Source organism: Eutrema salsugineum, unplaced genomic scaffold (assembly GCF_000478725.1).
Source record: "Eutrema salsugineum unplaced genomic scaffold, Eutsalg1_0 scaffold_1, whole genome shotgun sequence".
Classification (NCBI taxonomy): Eukaryota; Viridiplantae; Streptophyta; class Magnoliopsida; order Brassicales; family Brassicaceae; genus Eutrema; species Eutrema salsugineum.
Genome location: NW_006256909.1, coordinates 17,875,188 through 17,892,603, shown reverse-complemented (window position 1 = coordinate 17,892,603; position 17,416 = coordinate 17,875,188). Strand labels below are relative to the sequence as shown.

Here is a 17,416-nt window from a genome sequence, read left to right as displayed (position 1 = left end):
TCCATCTCCTATGGTCAACCCTAGACCATATGCTCATCTCCTACCTCATCAGATCCTCCAGCAGGATGAGAACATGCAGATCAGTAACCGCTTGGAGCAGTTTGAAGCCACAGTCAAGCAGTTTATTGATGCTCAAGCCGTCTCTAAAGCCGTCCTTCATGAGAGAATTGATGGTATATCAAATTTTTTCAAAAATAAGTTTGAAGACCTCTCTGATCAAGTCAAGTCAATAGAAGAACGAGCAAACAAGGATGCAACCATATCTCTAAGAGATTTGACACCATGAGGAAGAGTAAGCCAAGCACACTTATGAGCTTCGCAATGCTAAGAACAAGATCAGGGACCTTGAATTCATGCTCGACGATGTGGACAACACCCTCAATGAAGCCAAGAACGAGTTTTATGACTTCACAATCAAAATTTCAGAGAAGGTGTACAAGGTCATGGACAACACCGAAGATCTTGATTCAACCCTAGAAGAACTTGTCTATGTTGTTGATGAAGTTGAAGAGAAAGTTGAGGAGATTATGCAAGGACGTGGAGCACAAGGTTCAACACTTCACACTGAAGATCTTGACCTCGGAAAGGAGTACACTGAGCCAGAAGACCCAAGAGACCACTCAGAAGGCAAAGGAGCACGCAAATCAAGCAACTCACCTCGGAGACGCTTCCCCGCAGTCGCATCTTCCGTAACCACGGCCAAAAAGCGGTCCACCACTGTCGTGCTTGGCCTATCTGCGACCAATAGTCACTTCCCCACTGTTACGTCACCTGCTGCCACGGCCAACCATCAGTCTCTAATCAACCCATTCAGCTTATACATGCCACTGCTTGTCTGATGCACCTCCTGGAGTGACTAGAAATCCTCCATTCCAGCAAGTGATCTATTATATCAGCACTCAGGAATCTCAAGATGAAGATAGGCCACTACCTTGCAACATGGCTTTATCTTGTGAAGATGAATATGAAGAATGGTTTTCTGAAGATAAAGAGTATGGTCTGTTTGTTGAAGATTCAAATGCAGGATACTCATCAGGGAGCTACTTACCAAGCCTTGAAGTAATAACCAGTAGCATATCTAGGGAGAAGCTCATCAAGTTCAACAACTATGTTAAGGGAATCACTGCCCACCTGAGTTTTGATGATGTCTGGAAGCTTCGTTTTTTGCAAGTTTTCTTTAGATACAGCAAGGAGTCTAAAGAGAACATCCACACTTATTTCATGAGAGCCAGACACCTAACATCACTTGATGCTGCTGTTTACTCAATCCATCTCCAAAACCTGAAGAATGCAGCTACTATACCAACAAGATCAGAAAGGAGAAGCTAGATGAGTTCAACAATGTAGTTCGAAGCTTACCTGAAGGAATCACCTTTGCTAGAGCCTGCAAAGACTACATGATCGTCCACTACTTCTGTGAGAGCAAGGAATCTGCTCCTGAGATAGAAGACTTGTTCATTCATGCCAAAAAAGGAAGACCTGTTCAAACACTGCAACAGCTGAAGCCATCATGGATTGGCCAAATCGGAGGACCTCATTTGCTAATGTCGACAAGGACATCTTCTTTAATGCTGTTTCTTCTAACAGTAGAGCAGGAAAACGTCCAGCAACAGAGGTGTTTGAAGCATAACTTTGGAGTGACGAAGAACCTGCTAGGCAGAACAAGGACATTTCAAAAAAGACTTATCTTAGGACAAGATCTTCATCGGACTGAGCCACTTCCTAAACCAAGTCGAGCTAAACGACTTAAAATAAAAAAGCTTAATGGGAGGCAACCCATTAAGGTTTTTTTTTTAGGATTTTCTTTCTTTTTCTATCAATCTTTTTCTTTTTCTTAGTTTCAAGTGTTTCTTGAAAAAATCAAAGAAGACAAAGAAACCAAAAAAAAAAAAACCAAAAATAAGGATTGGTTTCCAACTGCTCGGCCCAGCAGGGACCAAGGAGAAGCAAGATTTGGCCGCATGAAGCTGGCCGCGGTCCCACTCAATAGAATCATGGCCAAGAAGAGGTGGACCACGGTCCCGGATTCCTACCCGCGGCCAATACCAAGTTCACCGTGGTTGCGCAAGCACGAACCATGGCCAATGGTCGTTCAAACCTCCGACCCATCTCACTTCATTTCACCTCATCATGTATCATTTTACCCCATCCACCATTTCCAACCACCTCCCATCACCTTTTAGCACCTTCCTGCATCTTCCCGCGTCTTCCCGCATCTTCTCGCATTGTTCCGGTTCATTCCCATCAGCATCTTGGTTCAAAGCTCATGCATCATTCATCCACCATAGCATCATTTGCATCATCACCACCATCCCCTAATGCATTCCACCAGCATCTGCATCATCATTGCATCCCGCGTCCAGGTAAGTTCTCTTTTGCTTACCTTTTTCCATACATTCATGCAATTTTTCTCATCCAAACTCGATTTATTTCACACTGAGGACAGTGTGATTTAAGTATGGGGGAGGATTTCATCCCTTTCTAACCACTTATCTTTCATGAGTCTTGCATTATCTACATTTTTTTGTATTTTTCTTAAAAATTTTCAAAAACGGGTTTTCAAAAATAAAATACGTTTTAAAGGAAATGGGGAACATAAATCGATGATGGTTGACTGTGTGCTTTTAGACTATTAGTGACATGCTCATTCGTGATTTAGGATTAGACTAGGCGGTAGCTAAGCACATTTGAAACGAAGTACCCCAGAGGAATTTGAATGATTTCGATTTAGATGAAGGAATATACTAGCTCTGTTTTTATCTGGACTTAACATTAACTTAACTTTCTCATTGAAGCATTATATCAGGAAAACGAATCATATATTCAAGACTTCTTTACCCTTTTATCACTCTTTGTTGATCTTGAATGGCTAGCTCATCTTTAGCTAGTTCCCCACCTTAACCCAACCTCTTTTAAACCACATGCATTCTTATTTTTCATTGTCCCATATGCAGATGTGTGTAAAAACGTCAGTGAAAAACAAGATCAACGCAGTTTTCAGTCACTGAAGACGGAGACCTGCGATTTAACCGGAATGATTCAACAAAGAAGAAAGCTCAATTTGCCTCGGAAAAACTTCAAAACTTTGGTATATCTTCGTCCTTTAGACTCTCTCTCTTAATAGAAGGTGTTTCCCTTTCATAAAAAAAAATCAAAAAAAGAAAAGGAAAATAAGAAAGGAAAGGAAATAAAAACCTTAGAGAGTTATGGTTTGATTATTTGGAGTTTTGGAGATTATCTTTCTGATTCCCGGAAAATATCCAAGTCTGGGGGAAATAGCTGTTTACAACAAGGGGGGAAGGATTGTGCAACAACATTAGCAATGGAAGTGACTGAAAATTGTGGGCACCAACAGGTCTTATTTTCTCTTGCTGTTTTACATAATGTCTAGCATCCTTCAGATTTTCAGGTAACCCGAAACACTTTAACTCCACCATTTAAACAGCCTTTAATACCAAATGTCGTCTACCCTGAATGATGTCTTTGATGAGAATTCACTATTGCACTTAATTGAATGTAGAGAGCTAGTTGACTGGAATCGAGATGTAGACTGTTTAAGTTTTGCATGATGGAAAAAGTGGACCTGTATCATTTGTTTCTTGGTGAGAATTTTCTAGACTAAGTTTCGATTGTTGTACGATCAATGGTCGTATTTTAGAGGTTCATGTTTCTGAGATTTGTGCATTTCCTATTTTTGTTTTCACTTCACCTGATTTGATTTTTGCTTTGTTTAAGGAAAAACAAAGGTTTAAGTCTGAGAAGTTGATAACACCGTATTTTGACCACTTTTATGGATTTTTTTTAAATACTTTTTCAATGCTTTTTATTTTTGTAAGTGTTTATATTATGGTTTTCTAGTATTTGTAGTTTCAAGACTCATTTCAGAAAACTTAGGAAAAAGCTTAGCAAAATGGATAGAAGACCAGGTTTTTTAGCTCTGAGTCAAACCGTCAGTAAGTTCACCCTCAAATGAAGACTTTCTCATCGTCTTTACCAGCTCAAATTTAGAGACCTTAAAGTTGGAGCAGCCAACTTTCCAGCACACTTCACACCAGGACAAATCAACGATTCAATCAAAAGTTATACGAAGAGCAAGATGTCCCGTCAACCAGCAGGCCACCATTCATGACCGCGGCCAGCAAGCATTTTCCACCGATCGCATACCCTCTGACTGCAGAGAATACACTGCCCGACCAAGAAACCCATTTCCAATCCCAAATCAATTCCCTCATTTGAAGAAACCCTAAGTGACGTCCAGAAATGACTTGAGGACTATAAATATATGTTTTAGGAACCCTAGGTCATATGTTAAGATTATTATTCAACCCTATCTCTTGAAACCTTTTTTTATTTTCAATATCGATTTCTATTCAGTATTTGAAGCTCAGCTAACAACAGAAAGAAGTATGGGCATAGCAAGAGGAAGTCTCACGGGGTTGTAAATGTAGATGAGTCTAGTGCAAGATTGCGTACACTCGCTTCTAGTGCCAGAGTGGAAACCTACTGGTCAGGGTCGTTGGTGACAGTTAGTTGCGATCAAGAAAGTGACGTAGTCATACCTTCGAGTTCAAGTTCTAAAAGTTTTAGCTAGGATTTTTTAAATTACTTTTTAGCAATGTTTCGAATCGTTCATACCCTGGAGATAATTTCCCTGAAAAATCCAACGTCTCGTTTTTATAAGTTTACATCGATTTTCATTCAAACTTTTACATTAAGTGTTCTTTATTTTTTCCAGCCAATTTTCTTACGTGTTAGCATTAGGTCATTTTTAGTTCCCGTTTAATCGTTTCCTCCTTTTCCCGTTTAGTTTAGGATTTACGTTTTAGTAACACCCCAAAAACCCTTTTAAATAATCGATTAGTTCTAGATTTTCTTGTTTTAATTTCTTTCAAAGGTTTTTGCAAAAATTCTCATTCCATGTGAATTCGATCCCTAAATATTACTATCTATTAGCTGTGCAATTGCGGCTTTAATTGTCTCTATTAAGGTAAAACTTATTCTCGCTCTCACACCACATCAACAGGCGCCAGGCCGCATCAAAATTTTATATATCTTTTTTGGAGTCTTATCTAATGTTAGGTTTCACTTTGGGTAATTAACCAGTTGTGATCACCCTCTGATTTTTCAAGCAAGAATAAGCATCACTCATCAAATTAATACGATTCTTATTAGTTGTTATCTTGTGATAACTAAAGTAACCCTCTTTATTTTTTTTTGCATAGGGAGCAATATCTGCAAAATATAACTCAGGCTGAGAACAACAAGTTGGCAAAAGAGAGCATGAAGTTATAGAAGAAAAGCTGAATAAACATGATAAATATTGCATGAAGTTGGAAGAAGAGCTCAAGAAGTGGGGAGAAGATAAGTTTATTAATGTGCCCATGAAGGAGTGAGCGAGGCGTTGCCGAGGCATTGTGCAAAGATTGATGTTTTATTGGCTAAAAGGAGAGCCCAAGCCCAAGAAGAGGAAAGAGTTAGCGAGCCATTTCTGAGGCAGGTTGCACAGATTGATCTGTTGCCAAAAAACCTATTCTCTGTTATTAATGTATTACGAGGTACCTTACGCGGATACAAAGGTTTCATAAAATTATTAACTTCTGTTACCAGTACAAAACCGAACACAAATATAACAAAAATGTTAGACAATCGACCAACCAAAAAAAAAGATATAACAATCAAAATGAATATTGTTCCATTCACTCACATATTGTCATTACAGAAGGTTCCTTTTCTAACTAGATGGATCTTTTATCTCTTCCTCGCCCAAACTCTCTTTTTATTTCTTGTAAATGTGTATCATTCTAATCGGTTATTCTATTTGTTTCTTTCTTCTTCTTTACCGTATTTGTTGGAGGTGAAAACTGCACCCTCAGTTTTCTCCGGTACAAACCGAGATCGGCACGAATTAAGTCCGGTTTACGAAGAAATTATACCGGGAAAATTGGGCTGGGCGAGCTCTTGGGCCGAACATGGCCCGATAAGCCAAAGTCGGTCGAAACTTCTTGAAAGAATCGAGAAGGATCCCGAGTTCGGATGAAAAAGGAAAGTTTCCGAACAGAAAAAGGAAACTGCCGAAAAAAAGAAAACTGCCGAGAAGAAAGGAAACTTCCGAGAGAAAAGGAAAGTCTTCTCGGTCCCATATCGAAGAGATGCCCGCGAAGACCGACTTAGAGGGCATATATAAAGGAAGAGGAATCGACACCAGAGGACACATGAAATTCTGAGAGACTTAAAGGCTGAGAACTCAAGATATTTCCTAGCTTCTAAGTTTCTTAAGTCTTAGTTCGTTTATCATTTATATAAACGAACTCAGTTGTATTTTGTCCGATCTAATAAAATCCCAATTCCGATCTGAATTACTGTTTTGTCCCATGTGTGATATCATATATCAACAATTGGCGCGCCAGGAAGGGGAACTTAACATAAAATTCAGTTTTTAGATCGGATTACAAAGAGATCGATCCAACAATGACAGACCCTGTCAACATCCACAATGAAGAAAACCCTCTTGACCAGGGGAACGGCGACAACCAAGTTCCCGCAGAGCAAACAGAGGGAACCCCAAGTGACGCTATCGGAGCCGGGACTGGGAAAACTCCCCCGACCGTAGGAGCCTTTGGAACCGAATTACTGCTCCAGGTGTTCAATGCGCAGTTTGAAGCTATCAACAAAAAGAGCGAGGAACGCTTCAACCAGATGGCAGCACAGATTCCCGAGCTAAGCCAAACTCCAACTCCACTACGAGCTCGTAATATCATCGACGATCTGAACACAGAGAATGATCCTACTGGAACCATGCGATCTACTGCTATCAGATCGGCAAACGCTCAAACTCCGCCAGACCTGAGTTGTGACGCCGAGTTCGAAGCAATGAAAGCGCAACTTCGCCAGATCACTTCAAAGATCCATCACGCAACAAGCGCTGCACCTGAGATCAACCGCGTCATTCAGGAAACGCAGAAGACATCTTTCACACCGCGCATAGCCGGGACGCCCATTAGACACCTGGAGAAGCTCAAAATCAAGATCTATGAAGGCAACACCGACCCCTGATACTTTTTAACCTCGTTCGGAATCTGCATGAACCGATACCAGTTCAGGTCAGCCGAAAAGAAGGACGCGGTCCAGTGCCAGCTGTTCATAGAAAGTTTAGCTGGAATCGCCCTCGACTGGTTCTCACGGCTCGATGCGAATTCGATAAACAATTACAAGGAGCTAACCACGGCCTTCGTCAAGCACTTCTCCATGTTCATCAGACAGAACACCAACAACTCCGAACTGTGGAAAATAGCTCAAGGTGCAAACGAGAGCCTTCGCGACTTCATCCACCATTTCAAGACGATAATCGCCCACTGCACGATCAGCGACGAAGCCGTTCTCTTATGCCTACAGAAGGTAGCCCGAATAAAGACAAGCTTCCGAAGCGTCATAAAACACAACCCTCCTCAGACCTTGGAGGACGCATTACACCGAGCTAACACTTACATCGCGGAAGAAAAGGAGGAAACAGCCCACGAGCAAAGCTACATCGCAAAACAGCCCGAACGACCTAAGACCGACACTTACGAGCCCCAATCAGGTCACGGTAGAGAATACGAGAACCGCAAAAAATTCTACGCCAACGCCATCCAACAACCGACCAAGCAGTGGAAACATCAAGTGGATACGTAGTAGCAAAGATCAAGACGAATCGCTGTTCTGCGAATTCCACAATCGCAAGGGACACAGCACCGAATACTGCAGACACTTGCGAGAATACTTACTCACACAGTACCGGAAAGGACAAATTTCGCTTGAAGACCTCCGATGCTCAACCGCCCACAGAAGCAGATCACCCCGACTTACCAATACACCACCCGAGAACACCGCTGCAAAGGATCTGCCAACGTTACCACCGCCTCTGCGGAATCCATCCGCCCAACCCGAGCAACAGAAACGCAACCGCGATGAGCCAGCACCAGAGAACCATACCCCCAAAGCCAGGAAACGCGTCAACATGATAATGGGGGCTATCGAAACTTGCAGCTACTCAGTCCGGGCAATAAAGGAGTACAGTCGACAGGCCGCAACCGCGCCTGAACTCTCGCACGATCCCCCGAAGGGAACTCCTTTGATATTCACCGAAGCCGACACAATTGGACTGCACAAGCCGCACAACAACGCTCTCGTTCTCGAACTCCTTCTTAACGACGTCGAAGTTAGCCGCATCCTCATTGATACTGGCAGCTCGGTCAACATAATCTTCAAAGACGCATTTGACCAGCTCGGCATTCTAGCTGACAAAATCGAACGTTTCATTGAGCCGCTCACAGGATTTAACAGCGAACGCTGTATGACGGTTGGCACAGTGAAAATCCCGATCTATCTAGCCAGTGTTGCAAAGTCATCCAATTCTTCATCTTTGACAAACCGGCAATCTACAACGCCATCTTCGGTTACCTTGGCTTCATGCAATGAAAGCAGTCACCTCCACATACCATCAGTGCCTCAAATTCCCAACTCTAGACGGCATATACACCCTCCGAGGCAACCAAGCTGTCGCCCGATCGTGCTACATCAACGAGTGCAAGCTTCGATCCGCAAATCAAACTTGCGTCATCAGCTCGCAGGGCACGACCGCCGACCTCATTGTCCATAAGACAAAGCCAAAGCAGGAAACCATTACTCAAGTCTGCATTGACGAACTGCGACCGGAACACCAGGCCGGCATCAGTGCTGAGCTCGACCCAAAAATTTGCGACGCCCTCATTTATTTCCTGAATCAGCATTCATCCACCTTCGCATGGTCAGTTGAAGACATGCCCGGGATCAACCCACAGAACGCCTGTCACGAGCTCAACATCGACCCGACTTACAAGCCGATCAAGCAGAAGCGCCGAAAACGTGGACCAGAAAAGGCACAAGCCGTTAACGATGAGGTCGAAGGATTACTCAAAGCAGGCTCAATCACCGAGGTTAAATACCCCGATTGGTTGACAAATCCCCTCGTCGTTAAGAAGAAAAATGGTAAATAGAGAATTTGTGTCGACTTCACCGACCTCAATAAAGCGTGCCCCAAAGACAGCTTCCCTTTACCGCACATCGATCGACTTGTTAAAGCAACCGCTGGGAACGACCTCCTGTCCTTCATGGACGCATTCTCCGGGTACAACCAGATCCTCATGCACCCTCAAGACCGGGAGAAATTGTCATTTATCACGGATCGCGGCATATACTGCTATAAGGTTATGCCGTTCAATTTGAAGAATGCCGGTGCCACGTACCAGCGCCTCGTCAACCGAATGTTCGCAAATCAGCTCAGACGGACCATGGAAGTCTATATTGACGACATGCTCGTCAAGTCACTCGTCGCCACTGACCATGTTGGCCATCTCCGCACCTGCTTCGATATTCTCGACCAATATGGAATAGAGCTAAACCCCATCTTCGGCGTAACATCGGGCGAATTCCTTGGGTACATCATCACTCAGCGAGGCATCGAAGCTAATCCAAAGCAGATCGCATCTATCCTCGAGCTCCCATCCGCGACAACCAAACGTGAAGTCCAGCGGCTAACCGGACGTATTGCGTCGCTCAATCTGTTTATATCCCGATCGACGGACAAGTGCTTACCGATCTACCAACTTCTCCACGGAAACAAGCACTTAGAGTGGAACGAAAAAAGCGAGGAAGCCTTTACCGAACTCAAAAAGTACATGTCAACTCCTCCAGTCCTATCCAAACCTGAGACCGGCGAGACGCTTGACATTTATATCGCGATCTCAGAATACGCAGTCAGCAGCGTACTCGTTCGAGAGACAGAGGCGAGCAGAAGCCAATCTTCTACATTAGCAAGTCCCTTGACGGCTTGGAATATCGATACCCCACCTTGGAAAAATTCGCCTTCGCCATGGTCATCTCAGCACAGAAGCTGCGCCCTTACTTCCAGTCACACGCCATCATCGTGTTGACTGATCATCCACTTCGCACCTTCCTCCACAGCCCAAGTTAGTCGGGCCGACTCGCCAAATGGACCATCGAACTCAGCGAATAGAACATCAAATACCGAGGCAGAACCGTGACGAAATCCCAAGTCCTAGCAGACTTCTTGATCGAACTACCACCTGAGCTCATTGATCCCAATCTGGCTATACAACCATGGACCCTCCATGCTGATGGATCCTCTTCCCATAAAGGATCTGGCGTCGGTATACGTCTCAAATCCTCTGATGGCAAAATCCTCAAACAGACGTTTCGTCTCGGCTTCCCTGCATCAAACAACAAGGCTGAGTACAAAGCACTTATCGCCGGGTTATGCCTCGCCAAAGGAATCGGCACTGAACATGTCCATGCCTATTGCGACGCTCAGCTCGTAGCGAATCAGTTTCACGGAGAATACGAAGCTAAGAATGATCGCATGGATGCATATCTCAAGATCCTCAAAGACATTGCTTCAGAATTCTCAACCTTCAAACTCACAAAGATACCGCAGGACGAGAACGCCTCTGGCTGCTCTGGCAACTAACTTTGATCCCGACCTCCGGCAAACAGTTCCAGTCGAGGCAATCGAGCGACCTAGTATCCAGCCTGCCCCCGTGTGCAACATCATCACGCGACGCCGCGACTACGAGGCTCATCCAAACCTCGCACCACCCCTAACCAGAAAGAAGAAGACTACGAAAGCAGTCACCGACCTCAACGTTGATTTGAATGAACAAAGCGACAACGAATCCAATCCAGACGACGAGTCTGAAGGACAATACGTCCCAATCGACATCGAAGCTGAAGGCGACAACGAGCCAGAGGACTGGACTTTGGAAATCGTCGGATACATTGGCGATAGAACGGTTCCTGCGGACAAATGGGCAGCTCGGTGACTTAAAGCTCGAGCAGCTCGATACATAGTCATCAAAGGCACTCTCCTCCGATAGGATGCATCTGGCACACTTCTAACTTGTGTTAGCAGAAACGATATCATGGAAGTCATGCAGAAAGTACACGAAGGAGAAGAAGTGAATCACTCCGGAACTCGTTCTTTGGCATTTAAGATCATAAAAGCCAGCTATTACTGGCCAACTATGCTCTCGGATTGCGAGAAGTACGCCGCACGATGTGAGAAGTGCCAACGCCATGACCTGATGATTAACCTCCTACCGAACTCTTAGTGACCTCCACTGCACCGTATCCCTTCATGCGTTGGGCAATGGATATTATCGGCTCCTTTTGCCGTTCTTCAAGCCAGGATCAATATGTGTTCGTCGTTACCGATTATTTTACTAAATGGGTCGAATCCGAAGAATATCCCGAGATCCAATGTATCGACGTTAAGAAGTTTGTCTAAAAGTTCATCATCTGCCGACACGGTGTCCCGTATGAGATCTTCACGGACAATGGCACTCAGTTCACTTCCATAATTATCACCGACTTTTGCGCCAAGTGAAAAATCCGCCTAAGTTTTTCCACTCCGAGGTACCCGCAAGGAAACGGGCAAGCCGAAGCAACGAACAAAACCATTATCAATGGCCTTAAATAGCGGCTTGATACGGCCAGGAGAAGGTGGGCGGATGAACTCGACGGCATTTTATGGTCCCACCGAACTATGCCGCGATGTTCTACCGGTCAATCACCTTTCTTTCTCGCGTATGGAACAGAAGCTATGTGTCCTGCCGAACTAAACGTTCCTAGTATCCGCCAAACTATGCTCACTCAGCAGCCCAACATTAACAAGGACATGATGCTCGACATAGTCGACTTAGTCGAAGAACATCGCGAATGAGTGTTACTCAGGATACAAAACTACCAATAATTGGCAGCTCGTTACTACAACAAAAAGGTTAAAGGCCATCACTTCAAAGATGGTGATCTCGTACTTCGTAAAGTTTACCAGAATACTGAAGAAAAGAACGCATGAAAACTTGGTGTGAACTGGGAAGGACCATATCAAGTCATGAAAGTCGTTAAGTCTGGCGTTTATCAGCTAATAAAGCTCGACGGAACCCCGATCCCGAGATCCTGGAATTCAATGCATCTTAAATGATACTACTACTAGATCATTACTCCGAACTCCGATCTAAAAAAAAATGCCTCCGAACTATTTAGTTCAGAGAAGACACCTTTTGTACTTACAACTACGAATGGCTTGATGTCTTTTTAAAAGGGTACGTAGGCAGCTCGTTACCGAGTCCAACTATAACATCAATAAAATTTTATTAAGTAAAAACGTCTATGTCTTAGTTCGGTACTTACGAAATACCGAAATCCTACTTTGCTTACATCGACTTCCTGGCCAGTTGTTCGATAGCATTCCACATGAATGCAAACTCAAAAAGCCGAGATCCGTCTCGCTAACACTCACACAGTGCAGTGGTAAACTCCACATTATAAAAGTCGGGGCCAGTCCTGCACTAAAAATTCTAAGTCATCAAGAACAATAAGCCGAGCCTATCTCGCATACTTAGGTTCGACTTAGAACCTTGAGCTCGTATCATGCGATCACAAGGGTTTGATCATTCACCCTTCCAGTACAATGCGACTCACTTGGGTTCCCCAGGCCGAGTTCCAACGTTCGCAATCAAAGCCGAACTCCTCAGATTCGCATCATAAGTCAGGTTTTCAACACTTGCAAATATAAGCCAAGTTAACGCAACGTGCTACAGAAACATAAGACTAAAGTTTGAACTAAAATTCATTAAAGAACTGATCTATTACTTAAACAAATTATGTGAAGACAAAAAACCTTATAAGAAATATCGAAATATAACAAAACCCACCGAGGGCAAACGAGTTCAAAAGATCAAAACCCACTGAGGGTTCAAAGAGCATACAAAATATAAAAAGACCCATCAAGGGCAATTGAGTTCGATTAAAAGAGAAAGAAAGACAAAGAGGCTAAGCAGTCTTGGCAACAGCAGTTTGATCCGCATTGATCATGTCCTCATTCGAGCCAAACTGCTCAACTCTTGCCTGATCTTGCCTTCCTCCGATTGGATTATCGGCAGGAGCCTCCTCATTAGCTTCAGGGAGCGGTGACATCCGCTTGTCCTCTTCAGTGAGGACATACGCATCGACGGAATGATACTCTTTCAGTGCTTCTGCGTGCTTTGCCTTGAGCTTGGCCACCATCTCGGCAGGGACCTCGTACAGACCTTTGTTCTTCAACTTTTTGATGAAGCCGAGAACTCCGGTGAGCTGATTCACCACCAAGTAAAGCTTACGAGCACGATCGGCGTCATCCAAACTTCAGATGACTTTTTCCAAACGCTCACAAGCCTAAGCATGAACCTTCCTTGCCCGATCTCTCCAGAGAGCCACCATACCTTGCAGCCGCTCCTTGTCTTGTTTGAACTCCCGAGATAGAAGAGCTTGAGCTTCCATCAGTTCAGCCTTGATGGCTTTAAGCTCCGAGCTCTCTTGCTTCAGCAGATCAACAGCATTATGGAGCTCGTCATTTATCCGAAGCTCGGTAGCAAGGCGGTCATCTACCTTGGAGATCTTATCCTCCAGCTCGGCAACTCTCATCTGCTCATCGAACAGGGCAACTTCATACCCTTCGACTAAAGTATTGGTCTGACTAGCGAGCTGCAAACAAAAACAAAATCAGAACAAAAACTTAGGAAAAGAAATACAAAAAAAAAGGTGAAATTAAAAACTCACCACAGCATTTGTGTGAGCAATTCCCTTATACAGATTCGAGAATCGCAGCTCGGGGATCTTTGGCAGACTTGGGACCTCGCTCGAGATCTTGTGATAGAGATTGGCACAAGCATCGATGTTATCCTCCAAAGGGCCCTCATCATCATAGTCGAAGCAAACCTTGGCCCCTTTTGCCGGCTCTGATTCAGGAGATTGCTCGCCACGATCCCTTTCCTGCCTCTTTCTTTTGTTCGTGGCTTCGGCTTGCTCCTCAGGAATTGCAAGCTCTGATGCAGTGGGGATCGAAGGATTGAGTTCGGCGGCCCTTTCCTGAGGATGAGAAGGGCCCTCGATCCACTTGTTTTCTTGGAGTATTTCTTCTTCTTTAATCTCTTTTGACCCGCCGGATCGGGTGAGTTCGCGACCAGAGCCATTTCCTCATCTCTCTGTTCATCCCCTTCAGTAGTAGGAAGAAGATTTTGTGCTGCATCGTTCGGCTCGACGTCATCAAAGAGATTCGGGATTTCATCCAGCAAAAGCATTGTCGAATGCTTCTTTTTTGGTTTCGCCGCTTTCCGTCTAGGAGGAGGATGAGGCTTCTTAGCTCGGCTCTTCGGTTTTAGAGGCTTCGGCTCCTTAACTGAGACTGAAAAACAGGAAGAATATGAGAATAAGTTTGGAGAAAATTAAGAAGAGGAAAATAACTAAGTAGTTTTACCTGATTTCTTAGCTCGGCATTCGAGTATCTCTTCCCACGCTTCAGGCCAGCGACGCTTACCGACTTCACTAAAAGCTGCCTGGAATTCAGGAGTGAGTGCGGAATTGAGAAGGAAACTTGGAAGATGACGACCTGCTAAGATAAGCCAAAAGGAGTTAGAAAAAATGAGTAAGTATTTATCAAAAGAAAAATGAGATCGTCTAAAGCTACCAATTGGAATCTTCCACTCCGATTGAGTTGGAATATCGACACCAGTGACTGTGAGCTCGTTAATTTCGAGGAAGAAGTATTGGGACTCCCAGTCATTGTATTTACTAGGTTTAACCCCAATAACGATGTCTCTCCGCGGTTTTGCATTAGCCGCGAAAAAACACTCCTTCGATTTATGAAGGTTAATCGAGAAGACGTCCTCGAATAACCGGTTAGATGGATCCTCGTTGAGCTCGGCGCACAACGTTTGGAACCCCGTGTAGTTCGTCACTGATGCTGGCATCATCTGCAACAAGGCAACGCTTTGGCGTTTGCAGTAGCGAAACAGGCGAGATGGGATCGGAAACGTGAGCTCGCACTGAGTGAAGTAGGTCAGGTATATGCAAAGGAAGTCTTCAGGGATGTCCCACGGGCGATCTCCGGTGTCAGGGATGATAACAACGGCACCATCTGTGAGTCCATGGGTCTCGAGTACGGTTTGAATTATCGTTGGAGATAGAGAGGAAGCAGGTACATCGCGAGGACGGATGACCTTTCGTTTCGGCATCGGTGGTGATGCGGCGTTCACCGCTTCAAGGTTGTCCTCGGCATCGTTGACCTTGGCCTTGTTGCCTTCCTCAGGATTTCTCTCCTCGAGCTTAGCGACTTCCTCAATTTCGTTGTCACCATCATCGGATGAAAAAAACTAGAGATAGAAGTAAAACTAGAGAGAAGGGAGAGCGGCGTATCTTATAGATGCTGGTGCGGAGATAATGAATGCGAGGTAGGTTCTTCCTTATAAATAAACAGTGGGAATCGTGGTTCCTCGATTTCTGCGAAATCCTGGAGTTCACGCGCTACATTAAATTTGAATTATGAAACGCCTGGGAAGACGGATCGACCAAAATTTTCGAGCTCGGTTTGTGACCTAATTTTGAGAAATTGCTCGAATGAGTTCGACTAAAAGCAACTCCCTTTTGCCGAACTGAGGGGGGCCTAACTGTTGGAGGTGAAAACCGCACCCTCGGTTTTCTCCGGTAAAAACCGAGTTTGGTACGAATTAAGTCCGGTTTACAAAAGATTTGTACCGGGAAAATTGGGTCGGGCGAGCTCTTGGGCCGAACATGGCCTGATAAGCCGAAGTCGGTCGAAACTTCTTGAAAAAATCGAGAAGGATCCTGAGTTTGGGTGAAAAAGAAAAGTTTCCGAACAGAAAAAGGAAACTGCCGAGAAAAAGGAAACTGCCGAGAAAAAAGAAACTGCCGAGAAGAAAAGAAACTTCCGAGAGAAAAGGAAAGTCTTCTCGGCCCCGCGAAGACCGACTTAGAGGACATATATAAAGGAAGAGGAATCGACACCAGAGGACACAAGAAATTCCCGAGAGACTTAAAGGCTGAGAACTCAAGATATTTACTAGCTTCTTAGTTTCTTAAGTCTTAGTTCGTTTATCATTTATATAAACGAACTCAGTTGTATTTTGTCTGATCTAATAAAATTCCAATTCCGATCTGAGTTACTGTTTTATCCCTTATGTGATATCATATATCAACAGTATTTATTTATTTTCATACGTTATCGTTTTTGACTTTGATTTATTCTTTATCATTTTTGTCTTCTCCAAAAAATATTTTTCTTCTTTTCCTTTCGATTTCATTGTCTTTCTCTTCCAATTATCTTTTTTTTTTCATCGTTTTCGTTTTCTCAAGCTTATTATTCTTTGTTTTTTCTCCATCCCGTCTTCAACCTCAACTTCTTGTGTTTCGTCTTTTTTTCTTATTATTTATTTTAGTTTATCTTCTCCCTTGTATTTTCCTTTCTCTCTTTTTCATCGTATTTGGTTTATTATTCTTTTTCATCACATTCGTCTTCTTCAACTCATTCTTCATCTTCTTTCAGTTTTTATTCATTTTCTCCAAATCTTTACCTTCTTCCTCCTTCTTCTTCTTTGACATCTTGGTCTAATCCATCTTTTTATTTTTCTTATATTTTTTTTCCTTTTGTTTTTATCATCTTTCTTGTCTTTTCTGACTTTTTCTTTATCTTTTACTTTTCTTTATCTTTAAATTCTTTTCCTTCGTATCGTTCTTCTTTTTCTATCATATCCGTCTTCTGTTTTTTTTTTTTGTCATTTTCTTCTCCCTCTTCTTCATCATTTCCCTTCTTCATTGTCTTCTTTATGTTCTCCTTCTACGTCTACTTTGTCATCTTCGAGTTCTTCTTTTTGCTCTTCTTTATTGTCATCTCTAGATTCCAGATTACTCATCCTCTCTCCCTAAATACCTCAAACACTCTAAGCAGATCCAATTCAAAGAAATCGCTTCTCTACTTCACATATCTTCAGAGATCTTCGTCTCTTATTCTCCTAACACAACCATTCTCGCCATGGACGACTCTTCTGTGTTCAACGCGTCATCACTTCCTTTTCTATTCCTCAAATAGCTTCTTCAATACCGCACACTCTCTCTAAAGCTTCCAATGAATGACTTTCTCAAGTAGCCACAAGGAACCCTTCTCCCACACGCTTCTTCGTCACATAAGCGTCGAAATCTAGACCTTCGATAAAGAATCAAGAACATCCGATGTGAATCATATCCTGATTTCACATCCTGACATGTTTCTTGGAGATTCATTGGTTAGTCATGAAATTCTTGGACATTTATATCCTTTACTTATGAGATTGTGGACTAATATATGAGATTTATGAAATTTCTTGGATGTTTCTTGGATACTATGGACTAATATATGCACAAGAATATGAGGCTTATGATATTTTATGATATGATATGTCTTATATGCATGATATGAAAAATGCTAAAAATAAGACAATAACAAACTCATTACACACAAGAAATTTTTACACCAGGATCACACGATCAATTCCTTTTTTTGCTGAGCTCT

General features: G+C 43.3%; 2 protein-coding genes across 2 annotated transcripts; one reads left to right on the top strand and one right to left on the bottom strand.

Annotated features, from left to right (window-relative positions):
• The first annotated feature begins 7,080 nt into the window (after positions 1–7,080).
• On the top strand, positions 7,081–8,638 carry LOC112082107. Its single transcript, XM_024149205.1, has 2 exons — positions 7,081–7,659; positions 7,772–8,638. Exons 1-2 carry the CDS (start codon positions 7,081–7,083, stop codon positions 8,636–8,638), a joined length of 1,446 nt encoding a protein of 481 aa, XP_024004973.1.
• A 4,229-nt stretch (positions 8,639–12,867) lies between these two features.
• LOC112082106 (meiosis-specific protein ASY2-like) lies at positions 12,868–15,086 on the bottom strand. Its single transcript, XM_024149204.1, has 6 exons — positions 14,540–15,086; positions 14,330–14,461; positions 14,037–14,257; positions 13,633–13,941; positions 13,261–13,557; positions 12,868–13,167 (listed from the first exon to the last, which is right to left on the bottom strand). Exons 1-6 carry the CDS (start codon positions 15,084–15,086, stop codon positions 12,868–12,870), a joined length of 1,806 nt encoding a protein of 601 aa, XP_024004972.1.
• Between the last annotated feature and the right edge of the window lie 2,330 nt (positions 15,087–17,416).